The sequence below is a fragment of the Staurois parvus genome, unplaced genomic scaffold, assembly GCF_062004578.1.
Source record: "Staurois parvus isolate SC_StPar_1 unplaced genomic scaffold, SC_StPar_1.0 ptg000525l, whole genome shotgun sequence".
In the NCBI taxonomy this organism is placed as follows: Eukaryota; Metazoa; Chordata; class Amphibia; order Anura; family Ranidae; genus Staurois; species Staurois parvus.
The window spans coordinates 6902883-6921265 of NW_028318321.1; the positions used below are offsets into that span (position 1 = coordinate 6902883).

Sequence of the window (18383 nt, forward strand, 5' to 3'; positions counted from 1 at the left end):
GGGAATGGAGTGATAGATGGACAAGCATATCCAGCTAATACTTTATAATCTGCTACAGCACACAGTTTTTTGTTTTTTTTTCCTTTTTGGAATAAAGGTTTACATAAAAGCTGATCACTGTAAGCACCCCCTGTCAGTGGTAAATGGTTTGTCTCAAGCCCCCTAACTGCTACATCTGCAGGACAGCTTGTTCTGTTGAAAAACAGACTTCTTGACCAGATCACATTTAAATATAAAGGTAAGAGGGCCTAAAAAAGAAAACCAGTGCAGCCATCACATCTAAGAATTAGCAAGCTGCAATTGTTTGCTTTTGGATTTAATGATGCTTTAAGTTCTAAGTTTAAATAGCTTTTTGAAGGTGGAAGGGTGGCATATTATAGGTAGTATTTTAAAAATGAAGTTAAACTTTCATTTTGAGTTTTATGCAAACCGAGTGCATCTAGATTTAGATGGATCTCAGAGTTTTTATGGGGATGAAACCGCTTCTGGAGGCTTTGCTGTGCAACCACTTCATGCCCTAAAGTGTTTGTGGGCTGGATCACCGTTCTCCGAGAGAGAATATTGCTTCAGCCAGACAGCATACGACATGCATTTGGACAGGCTTAAAAAAGGAATACCAACAGCAATTGGTATTTAGTATTTAGTGAGGCAGCAAGATACAGAAAATAAATACAAGGATACAAATAGAGCTGTTCAGAAGGTAGGCTTTGTCTACTTGTCCTCATGCACATGGGTGTATTAAAATACTCCTATGCTGAATCTTTTCTGTCAGCATTTAACAGAAAAATACAGCATAAACCTGTTTTTAGAACACGTGTGATTGTACATGTTTATGGCATTTAGAAGGCATATATACGCGTAAACTCATTCAGTTGGCTAGAACATGCTTGGAATAGACTTCCAGTAGAGGTAGAGTTAGTCAACAGTAAGTGGCTTCGGACATGCTTTGGACAAACATAGATCTATAATCTGTTGAAAGATGCTGCGCTGCTAATATCCGAATTGTGTTGCACATAACTAAAACATACAATAAACAAATATAAATCTAATGCATTTCATCATATGTATAAATACCTCAGCTCATACAGTCCACATATAAGTGCGAGATTATCCAACACCAAAATATACGTGCTGCTTGCTGACTGCACAATACAGTGCCACCTCCGTGCTCACAAAACTCTCCTCCAAATTTGTATCATCATGCATGTATGTAACCTGCCATCCAGATTCCACCAACTCCTTCTGCCTCCTCCTCCAGACCACTAGGGGCTTTTCACTCCTTTCTCACATAGAACCAAAATGGAAGAGAGGTATGGTGCCTTTAAACCTCTTATGCTCTTATACTCTTAACCTCTTATACTATCGCCTTCACCTGGAGCAAGGTGCCTCAGTGTCTTCAATGCCTTAGTCCAGAGATCATGAATCCACACCGTATGCCAGACACATTAGTGCTGGTGTTGTCCTGGCACTGCACTGTGCTTTAGGCATTAGTCAGTTTATATGTAAAGCAATCATGTGTAAATTCTATTAAACTGAATTGTCTGGAGTTCTGTTTTGAATATATATTAGACCAGAGATTCCTTTTTAAAATGCACATTTAGACTTTGTTTCTAGTTTGTTTTTTTTGTTTAACTACTATATATATTTATATTTATTTATATATATTAACACAAATTTTTCTTTTTTTTCTTAATTCTTCTGTTTGTTCACTAGCAATGTTGGCATAGATCTGCCTCCGACAGAGGAAGAGAAAAGAGCTCTGAATAGTGGTTCTGAAGATCTATCAAGGTAGGCATCTACTGCAGATAGCCGGTAAATAATTTCCTTTTCCAGCAGCCGATAGAGCAATGGTCTCCAAACTATGGCCTGGGGCCCAGATGTGGCCCTTGCCCTTATCCGGCCCTTGGGGCACTTTTTCTCCCACCGATACAGGACACTGTTCCTCTCACTGACACCAATAGGGGGGCATAATTCCAGCTATTGACATCAGCAGGCACTATTCCTCCCATTGACCCCTACGATTGGGCACTAGTCCTCATATTTACACCAACAATTGGGCACTATTCCTCTCACTGAAACAAACCATGAGGCACTATTCCCCCCACTGGCACTAACAACGGGGCACTATACTTCCCACTGACACCAGTGATGGGGCACTATATCTCCAACTTACACCAAGAATAGGGCACTATTCATTCCCCTAATGCCAATGTTTACTCCCAATGACGCAGGACAATATCTTCTCCTAATGACCACAGTCTGGCCCCCCTAAAGTCTGAAAGCCACTAAACTGGCCCTTTGTTTAGAAAGTTTGGAGACCCCTGCGATAGAGCATGGAAGTCCAGGAAGTTGATGCACAGATCAGGGATGCAAAGATCTGAGGAAGAAACAGATGATGGGAAGAGAGAGAGACATATGTAAGATGGTAGGTGAAGAGTGTGACGTATGACATAGCAGATGCAAGGGAAGTACACCTGTATTAAAGCACACATGATCAGAAATCGGGGATGAGCAATGAGGAGAATGAAAACAAGAGAGTCACATATGGGACCATTGTGCATTGCTGGATATGGGAAGCATTCAACAGGTGTCTTCCTTTTTGCTTTTACTACCTGCTTGATTTGACATAACTTTAAGATATGTCTTAGTACTCCACAGGAATGCATACCTCAAAATATACTTGTTATAATGGTAGGGCCTACTTAACAGGGTGGATTGGTGTGGCCACCGCATTCCTGCGGCCAATATCTGCAGATTCTTGCTGATGAAATGACCGGGTTATACGATCAGCAGCAGCTGCTTAGCCGTTTAAACTAATGGTGGGCTGACTGCAGCCGCTGCTTTTTGCATGTAGCTGCACACAGTGCGGTTAGCTGAGGATAGAGACAGATATCCAAGCCTGGATGCAGCTGACCACAGGAATCTGGTGGCTGCACCAATCCAGCCATGTTAAAGGGGCCTAAAAGAGCATGATTTATTTTCTAAAGTGTTTCAATCTATAAAGATAAACTAAAGCATAATGTGTCTTTCAGAGATGATCAAGGAAATGACTTTGGAGATTTTGATGCACGTGATAGGCGGTCTTTACCACAAATGAGATCGGACGACTGCCTGGATGATTTTGATGCAAGGGAATCAAGGGTTGCTCCTAGAAATATACTAGGTGATCATGATCTTCGCTTACCTTCGCATGAGCCTCAGGACACACATTACATGGGGGATAGACAAGAGCCTCTGTATCCTGAGAGGTTACGAAGACCTGGAAATTTCAATGTAGATATGGAAAGCTTCCATGACCCTACACCAAGGCCCCTCATGAGCATTCCACCTCTTGTGCCCAGAGAGATGCAGCGACGTTTTCAGGATCCTGGGATGGTACGTGAAGGCATGGATTATGATGTGAGATCAAGGGGTCGCCCAATGCATGCATTGCAATCACAAGACTTTTCTTCAGATATGCAGTATGATGATCCTTCCCCTCATCCTTTACCATTGTTTCCACGCAACCAAATGAATAATCCTGACTTTGAGGAAGAAGCTGAACAATCTTATGAAGAGGATTTTATTGGTAATGAAGACCCCATATTTGACCCTAGAGGTAGAGAAGCAATGACTGGTTCTTTCCGAGGTCCTGTAAATGAAAGGATGCAGCCAAGAAATGCAAGACCATTGGGAGGACCCATGGGTGAAAGAATGAACCCTAGAGATTCAAGGCTTATGGAAGGACCTGTAAATGACAACATGCATCAATTCATGGATGAACCTATGAATGAAAGAATGTATCCAAGAGAAGGTTCTATGAATGAACGAATTCCACAAAGAAATACAAGGCCTATGGATGCACAAATAGGTGAAAGGGGACATGGAAGAGAAGCACCCTATATGGAAGATACTTCATTCATGGAGGATTCTATGAATGACCAAATGAACCTAAGAGATGCCAGAGCAGGTAAAGGCTTCATGAATGAAAAGTTGCATCCACAAGAATTACGGAACTTTGAAGGGCCAATGAATGAAAGGATGCCTCATAGAGGTTTACGGGCCATGGAAGGTCCGATGAAAGGCCCATTATCTGAAAGAATGCATCCAAACCCTGCACGGCATATGGACTATTCCATGAACGAAAGGATGGACCCAATGGAAGGACAAAATATGGAAGATCCTGCATATGAAGAGATGCATCTAAAAGGCCCAAGAGCAATGGGTGGTCCCATGAATCCTCGGATGCCCCCAAGGGGTGCACGTCCTGCGCCAAACTCCATGGTTGACCGAGGGTATCCAGGAGGTGCAAAAGCTATGGATGGCTCTAATAATGATCACATGTACCCAAGAGATGGTGGAGATGGAATGTACCCTAGACCTGCACGCCCCACAGAAAGCCCTATGAATCGGTTGTACCCAAGTGATGCTCGGGCCACAGATGGTTCCATGAATGAATGGATGCAACAGGGTAATGCAAGAGCCATGGAAAGGCCTCTAAATGAGCGGATGCATCCAGGGCCAACGAGAGGGCCAAGACCAATGGATGGATCAATGCATGAGGATTTTGCAAGGTATGATTATGGTGCATTTTTTTTTTAGAGGGAATAATTTAGGCAAGACTTTATTTAAATCTGAGCTCCAGGCAAATAGACACAGATTAATCCAGCACTGTAAAGATTAATAGAACCTTTTTTATTTTTTAAATGCAGACACTGTTTGACTTGAGATCAGCCAGCTTTCCCTGCATACAGTGTAGCATCAAAAGGCGAATAAAGCACTCCTTAAAGTAAAACACATATTCACGTTGAGCTTTACTATTCTGCTATGTTCAATAAGTTACATTAAAGTGATATCATTTTTAGTAAACTTTGTTGACTATATTTATGAGGGCGCAAAAATATCATGATCGTTATGTTGAGGAAAGAATACAGAAAAAAAGCGGATTCATTTTTTTTTTTTTTTTTTTTTTTTTTTTTTTTTTACGAATAATCCAAAGGAATATAATATATGTATCCAAATTTGCTGTCAGATTAAATCTGTCTGGAGAAAAAACATGTATAATACATTTGGTTAGAGTAAAAAAAACATAATGCATGAAACTAAACCAGTCTTGCCACTTCTGAGTCATTGTAAATGGCAATACGGTACCAAAATACTGACCCGGTATTTTTTTGTATCCCTCTGCCATGCTTCATTATGTCCTCTGCCATGTTCCCATTAAGCGACTAAGGCATATACTTATCCTTGTGCACAGGAGAGTTTGAACATATTGTTGGATGCAGTTTATACCATGCCATCACTGCGTTTGCTTAACCTGTCACTGTAATTACATTTTTTTTTCTAAATTGTGCTGTTAATCGCATGAAAAATTTGGGTAAAATGTTATACCTCTTGCTAAAAACCTTGGTCTACATTTCTAAATCTAATCATTTTGGGGTAGCTGTTTTGTAGGGCAGCCTTTCTCAACCAGGGTGCTCAGGCACCCTGGGGTACCTTGAGGTTTCTTCAGGGGTGCCTTGGCAATATGTCTACAAATTGCCCAAAACTTGAATACAAGTCAGCGGGTGGAACAAGTCTGCCTTTTAGTTACACAAAGCCACAGGTTTTCATTGTGAACCATTAGGACCTTCTAGCCTCTGGAGTCCTGACAACCAATGACATTATCAGTTGATAAGGAGGATGTCCGTTGCCTGCACAGCATCCTAGTTTGACCCTCCCTGCCCTTCTCCATCAGTGCTGGGGTCACATTAGTCCAGTGATGGAGAAAAACTGAGGGAGAAGAGAAACATTGGAATACTAGTCAGTACCGGTGTGCACAAGTGTATTTGCTTTGGAAGAATAAATCACTTCTAATGTTGGGTGTCCTACATGTGTGGATGTTGCTGCGTTATATGAAACCATTAGAATAGCCTTTCACATTTTAGAAGGGGGTGCCTCAAGACTGTCCATAATTTTAAAGAGTGCCTCAAGAATGTCTTTAATTTTAAAGGGTGCCTTGACTGAAAAAAGGTTATAGGGTTTTTCTTTGCCTGTAAACTCCCCTGCAACTAAACTCCTGAAAACTCCTACTGTGCATGGACCCCAAAAACTCAAAGTAAATATAAAGTCTATCAAAAGAAAGTATTGTCTATCCTCCAAAAATATCAAGACTGACTAGGATGATTGCAAAACAAAGCAGAAATTGTAAGACAATCTATCACATGTCCAAAACTTGAGGGGGAAAAAAAAAGCCCTGGGACTCAATAGGGTTTATATAGGTTAAAGGTGCGGAAACTCCAGTGGTTAAAGTTTAAAATAGTTGTAAATCCTGAGCCACGAGAGTGTCTGCTGTCCCGGCTCTCTGCCTCATTAACTCAGAGACAGCAGTGAGTGCCATTGACTCCTACTTCTGTCAGTTACAGCCACTGAGAAGGGAATGGGGACGGGGCCAAGCCTGTTCTGTGTCTTATGGACACACAGAGCGTGGCTCGAAAGCAAAAATGCAGAAGTGCCCCCATAGCAAGTGACTTGCTATGGGGGCGGTCAGCAGGGAAAGGGAGCCCAGAGCATCAGCGGGGGACCTGAGAAGAGGATCAGGCTGCTCTGTGCAAAGCCCTTGCACATTGTGGGTAAGTATAGCATGTTTGTTATTTAACCACTTGGCCTCCACAAGATTTACCCCCCTTCAAAACCAGGCCATATTTTGTGATCCGGCATCTCATTACTTTAACTGACAATTGTGCGGTCATACAACGCTGTGCCAAAATAAAATTTATTTTTCCCATAAATAGAGCTTTCTTTTGGTGGCATTTGATCACCACTGCATTTTATTTTTTTGTGCTATAAACAAAATAAAATAGGACAATTTAAAAAAATATATATTTTTTTAATTTCTGTTCTAAAACAATATCCAATAAAATAATTTTAAAATCAGATTTCTTTATAAATTTAGGCCAATATGTGTTCTGTTACATGTTTGTGGTTACAAAAATCCCAATAAGCGTATATTAATTGGTTTGCACAAAAGTTATAGCGTCTACAAGCTATGCAATATATAATGGATTTTTAATTTTTTTTAATAAAAGTAATGGCAGCAATCAGCATCTAATGGCGGGTCTGCGATATTGCGGAAGACAATCTGACACTTTTTGGTAACCAGTGACACGAATACATTGATCAGTGCTAAAAATATACATGGTCACTGTATTAGTGACTCTGACTGGTAATGGGTTAAACATCTAGGGTCAAATGGTTAGCTGTCGGCCTAGCTGTGTATTTTGTGTACACAGTAATGTGATTTTACTAGGAAATCTGCTATATTTTATTCTCTGCTTTGCTGGGAAAGAAAATCTAGCAGATCGCGGCTCACAGGACACAGCTTTGCTTTTTTTTACAGAGCTGTGTCCTGTCACTCTCCTCGCCAATCAGCTAGTCATCAGCTTCTGCTGTGACTAAGCACACCCCCTACACCAGGAAGTGCAAAATCAAGTTTATATACGTGATTTTGCACAGACTGGCCGTCCTGTAGCAGTTAAAGAACGCCCTATAGCAGATTTACTAACTGGTTTAAAAAAAAAGGCTTTAGATATCTCATTAAGTGTTCACTGATGGGCATAATTGCCTGCTGCCAGGCTGCTTGTACATTCAGACTGCTGTGCCAGCAGTGGGTAGTGTTGCTAGACTGAGCAATTGTAGAAGTGTGAAAAATTCCAGACTTGAATGTTAGCTGCACTCTGCACACCAGTGTAATTGCATGCTGAAGTCTCCTCAGAAACCAACTTTTCTTGGTTTGATGGGTTCTTACCCCCCCCCTTTCCCCACTGCAGTTAGTGGGTCCTTCCTTTGACACCCATGTCATTATGGTGGACTGTTGTGATGTAGGTGGTGGGAGGTAGAATTGTGATGTAGGAGTTGGAAGGTGGAATTACTGAACAGTCAGCAGGACAAACCAGTATTGTGTTTTTTTTTTTTTTTTTTGTTTTTTTTTTTTTATAAGGAACACTTTTATTGGGCTGTTGGATGAAAAAGTTCTGCCTAAAGCTAGCCTTACATGTACAGATTGCTCTTGTACAGTTCATAGGATAGAACAAGAGAAATCTAATAAATTCCCCCATTAACTACTTCCCGACCACCCTATAACAGAAATACTGCACGGGTGCGCAAAATCAGGTGTATATATACATGATTTTGCATTTCCGGATAGGGAGCGCACGCTGTCAGTTACCGGGTCCCATGCGGTGATTACTGAGGATCTCCGATGGGGTAGGATAACTGTTTTGTTCACTAACCATTCTCCCTGTCAGCTTGGGCACACTGCTTTGGACGCACAGCCATCCAAAGCAGTGTGCTTACAGTGAAGCACACAGACACCGCCCCCTAGTAAAGCACACCCAGTACACAGTTAACTCTTTGATCGCCCCTCATGTTAACCCCCTTCCTGCCCAGTGCCATTAGTACTGTCAGTGCTTTTTTTTTTTTTTTTTTCTCTCTCTCTCTCTAGCACTGATCACTGTATTGGTTTCAATGGTGATGTCAGTTCCCCCCCCCAGTGTCAGAAAGTCCACCGCAGTCCCGCTATAAGTCGCTGATCACCACCATTACTAGTGGAAAAAAAAATCCCAGTATATATACCGCCATTTGTAAACGCTGTAACTTTCACGTAAACCAATTAATTTTTAAAATTGGGATTTTCTGTAGTAAGGACATGTAGCAGAATATATTTTGGCCTAAATTTATGCCAATTTTTTTTTTTTTTTTATTTATACTGGACCATTTCAATAGGAAAAAGGCAAAAATATTGTTTTTTCTTAATTGTCAGTTTATAGCGCAAAAAATAAAAAAAAGCACAGGCAATCAACTACCGCCAAAAGAAAGATCAATTTGTGGGAAAAAAGACGTAATGGTCATTTGAGTGCAGTGTTGCATGACCGCGCAATTGTGAGTTAAAGTAACGCAGCTCCGTAACGCAAAAAATGGCCTAGTCAGGAAGGAGGGTAAATCTTCAGGAGGGCAAGTGGTTAAAACTAAACAATTGGGATAAGGAAATATTCTTTGCTATCTCTTGCATTCTGACAACCAGCATCTGAGGCTGAACAGTGACTGCAAATGATTGGATGCAGCTACTATTCAACTGATAATTTTCCACCCGGCTTGTTCGAAAAAAATTGGCCCAGGTGAGGACTGCACTGGATCCCTGGACTGGTGAGTGTTTTTATTAAGTCAGCAGCTACAGTATTTGTAGCGGCTGACTTTTTTTATTTTTATTTTTTTTCCCCAGACCAGAGATCATCTTCAGGAGTAGACCCCTCAAGATGCTTGCTATTACCATTAAACAGATCTAAACCATCACTGGATGACATTGGGTTTGCTAACTTGATATTTGTCAAATATTGCTCTTTTTTTGTTTTTGTTTTTTTCTTAGAAAATAATTTTTTTTAATCCTTTGTTACATCACAGTACTTTGTGTTTACATGCATGTACTCCAGCAGCTGCATGTCCTTGCTCAGAGTGTGTTTTGTGATTGACAATGGTAAAACAAGCCTACATAATGAGAAGCTGTACAGCCTGTTATAGTAGCACATGTGATTACAGTTGGCAGACCAGTACAGAGCATTGTCATTCTAAAACAGGAACCTTCTGCACAAGGACGTTCATGACAGGATTATCAGATATTTTGACATGAAATTCAAAATTACTTTTGTAATACAAGGAAACAATATTAGATTTTAGTGATTGTTTTGACATATACAGTAAGCTTCCTCTCTGCCCGAGATAGATATACATTGATGGCTCTGGACTTCATGGCTAAGCCTTGGCAACTGATATCACGCAGTCCAATAAAAATTGCCCTTTGTCACTCATTGGACTCATTGCCCTGCTCAGAGCTGCACATATATTTTGCAGAAAAAAAAGTCCTGGTCGCATCCTTAATCCATTGGGTATGTGTGCAGCTTGCCCTATTCATTCCAATAGCTTGAGTCCCTGTTTTTCTGAATGGCTTGGGCTACGATGTGGGAGGTAGTACTGTACAGGCATTTAGTCATTACCTGTTCTAGCTATTCATCACATTAAAATATCAAGTCAACACGAGAAAAATATTTCTCTCCATACAGGCTTCTTTAAATGTGTACATCCTAATTTTGGGCAGTACAATAAGCAACTAGTGTTTATTTATTTCAGACCATTTGAAGGTAGGAAGATGAATCCTTCAGAAGAACCGCACAGGCCACCCAACAGGTTTGCACCATATCCCCCCAAGAAGCCATCAGAAGCCCAGGAGTTAAGAGGACCACATAATATGGCACCTTCTGCTCGTCCCCTTGGTATGCCTGAGATGGGTGCCCACTTTCCACAAAGAAGCAGATTTCAGTAAAAATGTTTGTTTTTAATAAGTACTGAGACACCTATGTTAAAGCAAAAAAAAAAAAAAGCTATAAAATTGTAATTGTAGATTTTGTTGTACACACTGTCAGTGCATTGTCATAGGCAGTGTATTGTTGCAATTACTTTCTTTTACCAAACAGAACTTTTGTTTATTATTAAAGGTGTTCAAGTACAAGTAGATTCAATATAGAAGCAGCCTGCTTTTTGTACTGACAGCCATTGTATGTGGTCGATATCATTTTAGTTCTTCAGTTTGTTGAAATCTGCTAATAAAAGCTATTCGGTATATATGTGGGTCTTCCACAGTCTGTGGTTCTCCCACTGTTGTGGACTTAAAAACTTTTTATGCTTTGTCACACCCTTGGACCCCGTTCACACTTGAGTGTTTTTGCAGCTGGATGCTCAGAAATGCTCAACAAGTTAAATCCCATTATTTCCAATAACCCTATTCATATTTGAGTGTTCTATCGCCTGTAGCAAAACACCTGTCGCTCAAACAAGTACTTGTGCTACTTTTCAGGCAGACCTGAGCATTTTGTCCCCATAGACTTGAATGAAAAACGCCTGCACACCTGTGGGAATGAGTGTTTGTTTTTTGTTTTTTTTGTTTGTTTTTTTTTTCCCCAGCTATTTCTGTTGGCCACAGCAAAAATGCCAAAATGAAAAACCCTTGGAAAAAAACGCCTATATTTGCAAATTTGCTTAAAAAAAACCCACTTGAATAAATGCTTAGCTCTGTGTGAATGTAGCCTTACACATGTATGCTGGGACTTGGTTTCTTAGCGGCTAGAAAGCCAAATGTTTGGAAAGCTGGTATAAGGCAGTATAGAACATGTATTAAAAAATGACCAATATGTTTTAGAATGCAGTTCCCAATGATTGACATTGTTGCCTGAAGAGGGACAATTCATTCTTGGTATTTACTCATTAATCGAAAGCCTATATTAACTTACAGCAAATGGTCTTGGTACAGCCGAACAGTTGAACCCTGGTAATGAGGAAACATTCAGGACTTGTCCTTCTCCAGCATGGGAACTAAATCCAATCCATTTATCAGTATTAAAACAAGTGAAGAACGGAAATACATATTTTTAGCTGGTTTTCTGGCTGTCATGTTGACCCAGAGGCTTTAACGTAACCTGAGGTGCTGATCTGCAACAAGCATGCAGATGAGGCATTCTGGTTTTGTGACTCAGAAATTGTTGAAGCCAGGCAACTGTTATTTCCTTTGCTCCCAGCAAAAGAATGAAGTGGCAGGGAAGAAAATACTCATTAATTTCAGGCATACATGAACATAATAATCACTATTTCTGCTATCAGGTAGAGGCAGATGCTTCAGATTCTCAGCTGTAGGAGAGGAGAGAAAGCCGCAGGGATTTCAAATCCTCACGGCTTTCTTTCCTCTCGGTGCAGGGATGACAGTATGGGCTAGACGACTTCTGATTGGTTAGCACTATATTGGTGCTGAGCCATCTAGCCCATGTTGTCATGCCTGCGAGGAGAGAGAGCTACGGAGATTTCAAATCCCCTTTCTCTCCTCACCTACAGCTGAGAGTTCAGAGCATCTGCCTCCATCCTCCCATCTGATAGCCGACATCAATGTATACATCCCCACATGCCCTTCTTTTCCACTCTCTGCTCAGCATGGGATCAGTGCAAGGAGGTTTCCCACACTGCTTCTGTGTGAACTCTGTGTTCTGTGGATAATATAGAAAAAACTTAACTTGTAATAATTCAGTGAGATGATCTTTTACTGAGTATAAAATAACAAGACAGGTTATCAAGTGCGTCGCCAGGCCACATATCTTCTATCGCCATTACTATGTTGGTACTGGAAGCAGGTTCAAGCCTGCAGTAAATGGAGGTTCCCATTCTCTAGAGGCAGTTGACTGAATATGCCTTCTTACAGACTTGGAAATTAATTACTTTATTTCAGTAGAGCAAAAAAATGAGGACCAAAAATCTGGCACTTCATTATTATGTAAGTAAAAATGTAATGTAAATAATATTGGTAGCAAAGAGCAATAAACTCCATCCCAAGGTTAGTTTCATTACTTCTCTGCTTGTGTGATCCTCAAATATGGTTGGTCTGTTTTTCTATATTGTAACTAGTGGTGCACCAAAATGAAAACTCATGATGCACTTGGCCGAAAACTGAAATGTCTGTGTATAAGAGGAGGCTCAATTTTTTTTTTTTTTGTATTTTTGACTTTTAATGTGTGTTTTTATTTACTTTTTTGTTTTTAACTTTTGATTTTATTGTTATCACATAGGGGACCCATAGTCCCCTATGTGATAGCATATAAGTGACAGGTCCTCTTTGTGGGGGGGTGGGGAAGTGTGTGGAAGGACGGGGCAGGGGAGGAGCAGTGTATACAAACAGGCCCCCTCACTTGCTGTTGCTAAATGCCAGTGCCTGCTTTTTTTTTCTTTTTCTTTTTTTTATATAAAAGAGGTGGCAGGTGAGGGAGCCTGTCTGTATACATTACTCCCTCACTGTATACATTGCTTACCTCCTCACCTGCCTCTCTCATCCCCCCTCCATCTGCAGTACTGATAGGGCTATTTTCCGCCATTGGAACTTTGGTGCATCCCTAATTGTAACATTGAAGGCTTGTGTAGTTCCACCACATAGAGAGGGAAAAAAAAAAAAGTCAAAAGGTTTTAAAATATATCTTGCATCAATGTAGCTCTTGTCCCAAAATCCTTACTAGACACTTATTTTATTTTAGATTAGAAAATGTGTTGGGAAATAAATACAGATAAGCAGGTAAAATGTAAGTGTTCCAACACTCATGGATGGCAGTCATGGAAAATGCCAATTGGGTGGTATGGAGCAATATGATTAACCAAACCCTTGGTGAATTTTCCTTGGTTCTTTAGACCCTGCCACTATCCTAAACATCCCTAACAATGGTTGTCATCACCTTCCCTGCTGAAACTGTTGATTCCACAAATCCAAATCATTGTTTTTTGGTTTTTTTTTAATTTGCTTCATACAAAATTGTCGAATGACCTGTTCAGGGTTAGGATCTGCAGTGCTTGATGTGCAGCTACCTTTTGTATGCAGAGGGAACCTATGGCAGTGACAAGCTGTTGTTGACATACCTAATGTCTCACTAATCTTCATGGACATTAAATATCCACACTATTTAGTCAAACATATTTGAACGCTACTCCACTTTATTGAGTTAAGTTACAGAAAGCCAGGTTAACAAAAAAAAAAAAAAATAACATGGCTTGACTAGTTTGATGTGGAGCAATTTGAGTGGCCTGTATAGAGGCCTAACCTCAGCTTGATTGAACACCTTTTGGATTGAATGCTGTCCAACATTAGTACCTGACATTACAAATGCTATTTTGGCTGAATTGGGCACAAATGTCCAGACCCAATCCAAAATCTTGTGGAAAGGAGGGTGGAGGCTGTTATAACCACAGGGGGATAACTCCTATAATCCGATGGTTTTAGAATGAGATGGTTATCAAGCTCATATAAGTGTGATGGAGAGGTTTCAACAAACCTTTTATTATTTATTATTATACAGGATTTATATAGCACCAACAGTTTGCGCAGCGCTTTACAATATAACGGGAGACAATACAGCAACAATACAGCTCAATACAAGAGGAATAGGAGGGCCCTGCTCCTTGGAGCTTACCTTTGCCATTATAGTGTAATTTCTGATAATCTACCTGGGCCATCTACCCTAATGGCTAATGTCAACAGGCATGCTTCCATTTCTGGGTTTACAGCCCTACGCTTTCCAGTACTGTATGAAGGCATATCCTCCCCCCAATATTGTCACTGTCTACAGGAATGGTGTTTAGTTCCAACCCTATTTTAGGCTATGTTCACACCTATGCAGTTTGTGTTTGATCTGTTTCTGCAGTGTGTTTTTGCACATGCGTTTTTAATGTGGTCTGCGGTTTTGTTTTTTCTTGTTGCTAGGCAGACTTAAAACTCATACTTTTCTGCATAGTTTACATTGTAGTCTATAGAACCAAAAACACATTAAAAAAAAAGTCCCTGACCCTTTCCAAAAAAATGCATCGGGTGAAAACGCAGATGTGAACCTCTCCCATAGGAAATCATGTTAAATGGACTGTAGTGTGTTTCTGCAAAATGCCTAGGTTTGAACCTAGAGTTATGCAGATTTTATCATCACTCCTCCAAGCCCTTGCTTCTCAGCTTCATTGGCTAACCCAGTAACATTCTAATAAAAAAAAAAAAAAATGAACATAGCTAAATCTCACAACTGGGCATACAGGTATGCAATATATGTATTAATAAATCCTAAAACACAGCCTACTACTAAATGTTAAGGTGGAGAACTTCTGTGACAACCCTCATAGTCTGTTCTGGAGAGCACAGTCCCCTATATCTGAATAATTGCTTTTTCCCTGGGTTTTACTGTCTGTAGTTGCCTGTAACATTGCAGTGTTTTAGTACATTAATGAATACCAAACCGGTCAGTTTATTTCCAACAGTGCCTGGTGTCCTCTGCAGAAATGCTGACATTATTAGCAACGCTGTCTGGTATGCCAACGTTTTGAAACCGAGTACCCTTTTGAGTTCCTGCATGCACCTTTACCCATCACCAAAATATTTCTTGTTTGCCCACAAAGTTTCTGGATTCCAGATTCATGCTGAACTTTGACGTCAACTCTGACTATGAGCTTTTCCAGGAGCCCACAGTCCAGGGAGTGTCATTATTGACCAGTGAGGTGAGCTCATTGCTTTGTGGAATAAAGTATCTTGAACTGAGTGGCAAGTCACAACTGAATTGAGGCCTCATTTAATTTGTGCTTGAAACTGGGGTCTCTCCAGAAGTACAACAGAAGAGATGGTGTTCAGTAAAAGAATGCATGTCTAGTGATGATTTCAGCTAGGTGATGGCATTCTCAGAATGTTAGGATACCTGACAGGAATGTGTACGGTTGGCAGTTTGGACTATTTTTGCAATGTTTGTGTTGCTCTTGTTGCATGTTCCTAGTAAGCGGATCTCGATCTGAATAATCTTGGTTATGACCATACTGTGGCTAACATGCTCCAAAGGCTGCATGTTCTGTTTAGGTACATTTAACACAGGGTAAGCTATTATATTTTTACTATACTGTCTCTAAAGAACTAGAAGAGCATGTGGGAAATGCAACACAAAACTAAGCCATGGACATCCGGAAACATTCTTCTTTTCGTTCTGCACTTTGATCATTTGTTCACATGGGCCTATACAAGAGCAGTGTGAGCACCAATCTTTTGTGAAGTGTTTGGCAAGTTTTGAGCAGCTTTTTGAAGCCTTTAAACCACTGTTCAGCTCCATTTTGTTTGGATGTTAAACTCAGATCTTAATGGGAGTGATGACTGTCCCTTTAAACAAGCTAACAGGCTTTCAAAAAGCTTTGCATTATGCTGGATTCTGTAAGTATCTTGTTTAAAATGACCGTTGGCACTTCAATTTGGGAATGTTAAACATAGATCCTAATGGAAGCTGAAGGGTGCGCTAAAAGCTCCAACAAAGTTTGAAAAAAGCTCTGCAAATACTCTGTTAAAGCTTGCTGTTCTTACTGCTCTTATACAAGTCTGTGTAAAACAGGTGTCAGACACAGGTGAGTGCTTTATATACAAAGGTTTTCTTTTTCTGAAGCTTTTCTCTTTGTAGGATTACAATTGCAGACCACTGTCACAACAATGGGCTTAGTTTGCACTTTGGTGTTATACAGTTTAAAATTTGAATATCTGTGTTGTTTTTCTTTTATGACAGTTTATGTATGAACCGTGTTTTAATATCCTGATATTCTTTTACAGCAGTATCATTAAAAGATGTTTCATCCTCAAATGTGGTTGTTTGACTATTCTGTTCTTCCTGTGTACAATGGAGGAAATTCCGAACTGCAATGTAGTTTTCCAGAAGTTTCTCGATGTTTTTAGTGAATTTTGTGGAGCCTTTTAATTTTTTTTTTTTTTTAAATTTGATTTTGGCATCACCATTTTGTTTTTGTTTTTTGTTGATCTGATCAATAGATTGATATATTGATAGAGATAATAAATCAATTTTTATATAGATTATATTTTAAAGATTGATTTTATTTTTTTTTTTCCCCCCCATATGTTCATGTTAGGTTGGAACATGGCGCAAGTTTGAGTCAGGAGCAGCAACCTCAATTGACCTTTTGTCCTTGTACCACCTATTACCAGAGAAAACTAAATGCATTAACCCTGCAAATTTATAGAATTGTATACATTTTTTTTTCTTTAGTTAAGCAAATTTTAAATGTTGCATATAAATGATTAAAGTGGAACACTAGCTTCCACTCTTATGACATGGGTGGGGAATTATACATTTGAAGGTATTCCTAGAAAACATTTAGATATGTCTGCTCATTGTTCTCCCCTTCAGGAAACAACAGAGGTCTGTGAACATAGAGGATATTTTCTTTGATACAAATCATCTTATGTTTAAAGATGATTGTGGTTGGTTTTATTAGCAATGGACCTGGATATTTGAACTGGAAAAACCTTTTAACATTTAAGTACAGGAGGAAGATGGAAAATGCTACAACAAAGGCAAAGGATTATAATTGCACGCTTGCCTTATTTACAGAGATCGGTAAAGGATTTAAGCAATGTTAAAGCTGATCTTGCATGAAAATGTAAAGGTCTGCTTATTACTTAGCTATGTGCTGTAAGATCTGCTTTATAGGTAGCTCACCCAACCCCAGGAGAAAAAAAAAAAAAAAGTATGTAAGGATGACATCACTAGCCTTCCTAGGGTCCTGGGAGTGCTTAGGGTATGCGCCCACTTGCAGATGTAGATATATAGTATATGAAACTTTTTTTTTTTTAGGTGTTTTGTCCTTTTTAATAAACATACATATCTCAAGTGAACAAGAAAAAAAAGTATTTGCTATATATTTGTATGTATGTAGGTGTATATGTGTGTGTATGTATGTAATGTGTGTGTGTATGTATGTGTGTGAATGAATGTGTGTGTGTGAATGTGTGTGTGTGTATATGTGTATGTATGTATGTGTATGTATGTGTGTGTGTGTATATATATATATATATATATATATATATTCTTATACACAAGATGCAAATCAATAAATATAGTGCATAGCTGTGAAAATCCATGCCACTCGATCCAAAAATTGGGAAATAAATCTAATTCAAGTACAGAGAAAGAAAAAGTCAAAAATAAGTGATCCACTCCTTATACAATGTGATAGTAGTGCCATGAGGAAGAAGGGGGTGCCACCAGACCACCCCACTCAATAGTAAAGCGGGCTTCTTACCAAACTTAAGGATCCTACAGAGAGATCATGAAGCACCTTGCTGCCCCGTAGCATCACTCACTCTGGCCTTATACAGTGCCTTGAAAAAGTATTCATACCCCTTGAAGTTTTCCACATTTTGTCATGTTACAACCAAAAATGTACAGTGAAGGAAATAAGTATTTGATCCCCTGACGATTTTTAATGTTTGCCCACTCACAAAGAAATGATCAGTCTAAAAATCGAATGGTAGGTGTATTGTAACACTGAGAGACAGAAGAGCAACAAAAAATTCAAAAGAAATGCATGTCTGACAAAGTGTGCACTGATTTGCATGGTCATGAGGAAAATAAGTATGTGATCTATCATTCAGCAGGATTTCTGGCTACCAGGTGTCTTTCATACAGGTAACAAGCTGAGATTAGAAGCAGTCTCTTAAAGGAAGTGCTGCTAATCTCATTTTGTTACCTGTATAAAAGACACCTGTGCACAGGAGCAATCAGTCAGATTCCAAACGCTCCACCATGGCAAAGAGCTGTCTAAGGATGTCAGGGACAAGATTGGAGATCTACACAAGGCAGAAAATGTATATTATATAGGGCGCGCTTGTTGGAGCCCAACCTCTGTAGCTGTAAGATAAAGGTGCCGGATGGATGGATAGGAGCAGTAACACTAAGGCAGCTCTTCTTAGAGTGGAAGCAAGGCTCTAATGCAGTAACAAGAAAAAGAGAGGAAGGCGCCTCTAAGTGCAGTATTGACAATTTATT

General features: G+C 39.7%; 1 protein-coding gene across 1 annotated transcript in view; it reads left to right on the top strand.

Annotated features, from left to right (window-relative positions):
- Positions 1–16181, top strand: part of LOC149451711 (uncharacterized) — a 61509-nt gene extending 45328 nt beyond the window's left edge. The window contains exons 8-10 of the mRNA XM_089690289.1: positions 1714–1788; positions 3033–4553; positions 10141–16181. Coding sequence (XP_089546415.1) covers positions 1714–1788; positions 3033–4553; positions 10141–10333 — 1789 coding nt within the window. The 3' untranslated portion in view covers positions 10334–16181. The remainder of the gene's footprint in view (positions 1–1713; positions 1789–3032; positions 4554–10140) is intronic.
- The last annotated feature ends 2202 nt before the right edge of the window (positions 16182–18383 follow it).